Here is a 7,219-nt window from a genome sequence, read left to right as displayed (position 1 = left end):
GTATAAAAGCTGATTTTTATATATAATACTTGTGTAATAAGAAGATGATGATTCCTCATTAGCCAGACAAAATTGACAAGTTGTCAATTGTTTGCTGATGAGAGCTTCATCCATCACACACAAGTAGCGCTGTTCACGTGCATGACGCAAGGATCAGCCGTCACCTCACCGACCATATTTTAGGGAAATAAGTGACCCACCCCACGACGCCACCTCAAACAAGGGCATTTAAGTTGATATATTTAACTGGTCGATCACACACCATCACTGGGTATCGTCAAACACATCTGGACCAGCCTCTCAAGAAACTGAAGGTAACAAAGTCTGTAAAGACATTCCAGTAAATACGCCGTGCGATGAAATTAATTGAAAATCATAAAAGCCAAAAGTTTATTTTCTTATAACATACTATAATATATAAAATATATTTATTTAATTTTATCAATATCCGATGAGTTTTATTATAATTGTAAATACAAAACATAATAATTATTAATATAACACATACACACTATAATATTATTATTGTTGATTCTGATTAACAAACATTCTCTGAGCTAATGTACAACCAAAAATAAAATAAAAAGTTAAAAAGGACGATTACAAGTCACAGTAAACTAAACAATCGGACCTGGCACAGTTCTTCAATGGTGTCATGGAATGGGTAAAATAAAAAGTAAAAACAAAGTCTCAATTAGCTGGGGAGTAGGTTATATGCTAGCCTTACGTAAGTAAGTACGGTTTGTTAAATCTACTTCATTGTATGAGAGACCTGGTACAAAAATATCAACAATGAGAAAAGTTTATATATATATTATATTTTTATTAATTTATTTATACTAGCTGACCCAGCAAACGTCACATTGCCATATGACATATTAAAAAAAAAACAATTATTAAAATTTTATGCAACCGATTCTCAGACCTACCAAATATATCGTACTACAATTATCGTATTCGATTGCCATCTTGCAACCATCGGTTTGGTGGTTGGAACAGAATAATATAAAAATCGTGATACAAAAATAAATGTAGATCGCAGAAGGGCGAAAATTTAAATTTGTATGTATTTTTCAATGTTATATCATAAAAAAATGTCAAAAAATTAAAAAAAATTTTTTTGGGGTGGACTACACTGAACATTTAGGGGGATGAAAAATAGATAGTAGCCGATTCTCAGATCTACTGAATATGCATACAAAATTTGGTAAAAATCAGCAAAGCCGTTTTGTAGGAGTTAGGTAATTAACATTGTGACACGAGAATTTTATAAATAATTTTATTTAAGGAGTAAGGTATTTATTTAGCATTGGATTTATCATAGTAATTAGTACTATATATATAATACTGAAGTGTGCAAGAAACTGTCAGCATTAAAATAACTTTTTTGTCAACTGATCGGAATGAAACAAATACTAAATGTTACGGAAATTTGATGATACATTAGAAAAAACAGCAACCAAATCGTTTCACCGTTTCTGAGATTTTTATTTTTTATTTTGGTAGCCTAACGGAGCCAACTGGTGGGCAATGGCCTCCCCTGTTTCACTCCATTTATCCCGGTCCTGTGCCAGCTCCGACTAGCTCTTGTCCCCGACCTGTGCCCATCGTTCACAAATAAACAGACTTATGAAAATTATTATTATAGCCAGATTACTACCACTTCAATTAGTTTTTTTTAAATACGCTTTATGCTTATATTTATTTGATAAAATATAAAATTGTAGGTACACATAAAAAAAGTACAAATTAGTTTATAATTTATATATTATGCAAGAATCCATAGATATTCTTTCATCATTATTCGCAAAATCAATACATACCAAATTATTAGAAAAATACATTAAAATACGAAGTATGGAAATTATTTCGTTCCGTCAAAAAACAGATGAGCAGTAATATTTAGAGATCAATCCTGGAGCCAGTGTAACAAACCATAAAATTTCATATGATATACAAACTAAAACTGCATCGGGTCGCCCCTGTTAGGTGCGATGTGGTCTCTTACAACGCGTACACAAGTACGATAGTGTCCGTTCACAAGTGTCTGAGCTGTTAGCTCTTGACAGTCATAAGTATTGCACGTCGACTATTCCGACGGCCGACTATCTTTGACATCGCTGCGACAAACTAATGTAGTCAGCGATAACTATAAAAAAATCAGTGTTCCTTTTGATGAAACGGGATCATAAGTATCAAACAAGACTTTATTTGTGTTTCCAGGACCTCTACATGAGAGGTTATGGCTCGATGGGTAAAAGCACCCTCGCCACGGTGACAAAAAACAAATTTTACTTTGGAGGCTGAATATTTATAAAATTTAGCAACAATTTATATTTACAGCCAGATTTAGATGTAGCACTTTCCTTTATAGCTTAAAAATAATTCATTTCGGATCGACGGTTGGACACGCTCGGTGATGAACTGCTCTCTGTGGGCTTCGAGTGCACGTTGGGCACGATGGCTCGCAGGAACTGATGCATGAGGAGGTCGGACATCGGGCAGGGCAGTAGAGGGTAGTTGTACCGGTTTATGTAGCTGCCGGATACTGGGTCTCCCGGACGCAGCTCCGGCACTTCCATTGTGTCCTACGATTGAAAATTATGATTAATACAACCGAGCTTCGCATTGAACACGACGTGAAAATACGAAGTTTCAACTATGCGCAAGAAACTTCTTGTCTTGGACAATCAATTAATAAACTGACCTTCAAGATACGACTCCGAAACAGCTTAGGATGTTTGTATCTATGTGTGTCTACAATAATGATTTGACAAAAAACAAAGAAATTTCTTCATGCTTTGGAAACATCAGTTCGATACTCAACTACAAAATAACTTAAAATTTCAGGCAGCTTCCCGGCGCTACCTCATTCTGTTTGAACTTATCCCCGCGCGTTAGGATAGGGACTAGCATTAAATTCATGCTCTCTTAATAATAGATTACTTCTTGACCAAACATTAAGAATTACATTATAGTGAAAAATATATAGTTATTTTTCTACTCTAAGATACTCCTCCCACCTATTTGTGTTGTTATAGTATCACTTCTACCATATTTAAGGAACTCTAGCATCCGTACGTTACCTTTGGTGCGTCCGTACTAAACACAAATGGTGGAATATGTTTATTTTTGGCGCTATTATATATATTACTAGATTATACTCGCGACTTCATCCGCGTGGAATAGTTACTTTGGGCAACATTTTCAACAGTCTCGTTAATAGTATTTCCCTACGAACATTAATATCCTATTTCATCCTCATGTAGGTCAAAGTTTCAAATATGCTCGAATAAATGTTTATAAATTACTACTTATAATGTGCCTAAATACAAAGTTTCATAATTTTATCTCCGAAAGTGACGAATTCCCATACAAACTTCCATCCCCAATTTAAACCCCTCCATTAATTATTTCGCCATTAAAGGTAGGCTATGTAATTTTCCAAGCTCTAGTCTATTTATGTATTAAATTTCATCAAAATCGGTTCAGTGGTTTAGACGTGAAAGCGTAACAAACAAACTTACATTCACATTTATAATATTAGTAGGGATAATTCAGTAAATATTTAGTTGTAAGTGCAAGTACACATGGACATACTTACAACATCAATGAGAAAGTCGTACATTGGAATGATGATAAGAATATGTCTCAGGCTTTCTTTAGACCAATGCCTGATCAAATTCAAGTAGCGCTCGGACCATATTATGGCCTGGATCTGTAGAAAATAAAAAATATTATGTTAATTATACCTCTATTAATTGTTTGGCTATTTGAAAAAAAGTGGCGGCGGTTTTTTTTTAAATGAAACTAAAGGACGAGACGAGCAGGACGTTCAGCTGATGTTTATTGATACGCTCTGCCCATAACAATGCAGTGCCGCTCAGGATTCTTGAAAAACCCAAAAATTATGAGCAACACTACAATTGCGCTCGTCACCTTGAAACATAAGATGTTAAGTCTCATTTGAACAGTAATTTCACTAGCTACGGCGACCTTCGGACAGAAATACAGTAATGCTTACATATTACTGCTGCACGGCAGAAATAGGTACCGTTGTGGTACCCATAATCTAGCCGGCATCCGGTTGCATCAAAAAACATTCTACCTAGCATTTATAGTATATCCAGACCTATGCACATGAAGCGTTCTACTTGGCTAAGTGTAGGGTCACACCTGCCGAAGTACAGCGCTGAAAGTTCGGTTCAATACCCTTGCAATATTTTTTAAGTTACCGATGACACATCTACTGAACTTCTGACGCATTCAGCGTTGCGCAGTACCTTCCTTTCTGCGATTACTTCGGCTAGAACGCAATTTATTTTGCATAAGAAGCGACACACCACGGGACTCGTTACGCGACTGAACGTTCGGCGTAGGTAGTTGAACGATCAAAGTCTTCTATAATAGCCAATATTTTAATAAAATCTATTTTTTGGACAATTCGCACACCACAAAGTGACGATACCCATTGACGACGACGCCACTTCCGTCATGTAATGCGCTGAACTAAGCGCTGGCGATGTGTCACGCCGACCCAATACTACGACCGACAATTCAGTTACAGAAGTATGGCCGCCGTACGTTCTGCATGTGTGTGCCTACACTAAGTAATGAAAGTATATTTAATTAACTCTTCCTCGAACATTTCTCGACTTCACCCAATTCAAGTCGATGAAATTGGTATTCATAGTAGCAAGAACTATCTACGAAGCTCTTCAAACCGAACCATCACAGTCAAAGTCAAATAAACTTTACTCAATGAGGCTTAAATTAAGCGATTTTGAATCGTCAATAAATATTTATTTTAAATTACTGAATCTACCATGTGTTCGGAAAAGGTAGAGCTCGTGAGAAGAATCTACAAGAAACTCATCGACCACTCTTTTCAATCCATAGAGTATTTTACAATGCCTGTAATACACATTACAAATTAGTTATTAATGAAGGTTTAAAATAATTATTAAGGTCGTCGTTACACTACTAATTCCAGACAATATTCATATTTTATTAAGTCAGATTTCGATCTATTCAATATGTCACCAAACGCGTTAAGTGGTACATTCACGAGGCGTTGGATGAGTGTGTATTCTCTTGAGTGTCGAATACCTGAATACTATAATTTTCAATCATTTTGTCTTCGTGTAATATATCTATATACGTTTATTGTATTACTTATAGTTTTTTTTTGTTTTTTATTCGTTATTTGTAACACCCTTATAGCTTCTTATATGCAAAAACTGTAAATGGTAAATAAATGTTGTTTTTTAACCTATTTATGTTATGTTATGTTATACTGTCTGTTTTCGTAATTAAATAAATTATTAGAAGACGAGGGCCGATCATCATCAAGCTCCAAGCTCAGCACTGACCTTGTCAGTTTGGTTCTTCTCGTATGAGATGGCCACCTCTTTCGCGTTTCGCACCAGCCATTTGCGAGCCTCTGTCCAGCTGGTGTCTGTGTAGTTTGCGTACAGCAGCATTAACTCCTTCGTAATGGTGGGGGTCCTGACAACAACAATATCAAATTATTAAAACTTTCGTGAGTCATTATTAAATTATTATTATCACGAGCTCAAGTCCAGTAAGAGGTGGGAACGTTATCGCGAACCCACCACACTCACCCCTGATGAAGGAACTCCGAATGGCCCGAAACTAGTCGGTACCGACACCGACAAAAATGTGAGTAAAGCCGTATTAATAATTTACAAAGATATTATTAAAAAACAACTTGAATTAGCTCTCAAATATACTACACTACTTATATATACTACTACTACTACTAATTAGCTCTCAAATATAATTCTACTACTTATATACAGCTGTACTGGTTGGATCTAGAATAAAAACATTAACAGAAGGTAATATACTAGTCAAAACAAAATAAGGGCCACCACGTTATTACAGTATTCTCATGAATTCTTGAGGTAAAGGTTGATTAATGATTCGATTGAATAAATTAATTGATGTTTATTGTAGACAGCATAATATAATGATGCAAACAATTAAAAAAAGGAAATATCTCCACTTTTTCTAAAAATTAACAATTTTACAAAAATATTTAGTGAGGAAAAAAAATCTGAAAATAAAACTGTTTGTTGATTTGTGACTTTTCTAATGCACTCTTGGAGCCTTGAACGTACACTCTCCACCAGGTGTACCACTGTTTCTTGAGGAATTTGTTATTTTGTTTGAACTAGTATATTTAATAGGCGTGTATTAGACAAATATTAGAGTATAGTAATCAATCAATGTTGGAATTTCCCATAGTGCGTGCGTTGATGAAAATAAAGGTTAACAGTTCGCTGCTATTTCTTTCGAAGTGTTCTTATTAGACTATTTACTTATTAAACTTATAAATTATCTGAGCATATATTAATATAATATTACTAAGGAAATATCAACAAACTAGGCGAATGTCAATTTTATTATCTCCTGAAAATGAGAAGATAAGGAGAAGTCCTATATGCATTCAGGGTAGTTATACAGAAATATGAGGAGATTTAAAATACAGTAAGATATTGAAGGTGTACAGTCTTGGTAGGCCTCCCACAAGATGGACCGACGATCTGGTCAAGATCGCCGGAATACGTTGGATGAGGGCAGCGCAGGATCGATCGTCGTGGAAATCTTTGGGGAGGCCTTTGTCCAGCAGTGGACGTCTTCCGGGTGATGATGAAAGATATTGAATACTTTCAAGTTTGAGTTTATATTATTTATTCACTTTACATAAACATTCCATTTCTACTCATCTGTTCTATACAACGTGTTTATATTGAATTCCCATAACTTTAGGGTTATAATCTACAGCTAAAAAAGAAAAGTCCAAGAAATATGTGTTCTAAAATGCATATTATGGGTGTATAGTAATTGTTTTCAAATGTACATTGTGTCTTGATTGTAAACAGTATGCGAAGTCCTAATCTTAGCGACATTGCCAAACTAACACTTACAAAGTTAATCAAAGGACAGAATAATCAATGAAAGTAAGAATTTAACATATTTTTTATTGATAAGTAGATTAGTACAATCATTCATAATTTGAAGGTTTTATTTTGCAGTGTTGCCAATTTCCACGTAAAGGGCATTTGCACGTTTGTACGTTTTGAACGTTTGCACTTTTGGCATTTCAATATACAATACTAGCTGACCCGGCAAACGTTGTTTTGCCATATGAAGTATAATTCACGCGATAGTTTTATAAATAATAGCCTATGTG

General features: G+C 35.0%; 1 protein-coding gene across 2 annotated transcripts in view; it reads right to left on the bottom strand.

Annotated features, from left to right (window-relative positions):
• Positions 1–376: 376 nt before the first annotated feature.
• The window catches only part of LOC126978532 (uncharacterized), a 28,049-nt gene continuing 21,206 nt past the window's right edge, over positions 377–7,219 (bottom strand). For both annotated transcript variants that reach the window (XM_050827447.1, XM_050827449.1), the window contains exons 11-13: positions 5,373–5,508; positions 3,605–3,718; positions 377–2,588 (exon numbers count right to left, since the gene is read on the bottom strand). In XM_050827447.1, the coding sequence (XP_050683404.1) occupies positions 2,376–2,588; positions 3,605–3,718; positions 5,373–5,508 (463 nt within the window). In that variant the 3' untranslated portion in view covers positions 377–2,375. The remainder of the gene's footprint in view (positions 2,589–3,604; positions 3,719–5,372; positions 5,509–7,219) is intronic.

Source organism: Leptidea sinapis, chromosome Z, assembly GCF_905404315.1.
Source record: "Leptidea sinapis chromosome Z, ilLepSina1.1, whole genome shotgun sequence".
In the NCBI taxonomy this organism is placed as follows: domain Eukaryota; kingdom Metazoa; phylum Arthropoda; class Insecta; order Lepidoptera; family Pieridae; genus Leptidea; species Leptidea sinapis.
This window is presented reverse-complemented; position numbering and strand designations above follow the sequence as displayed.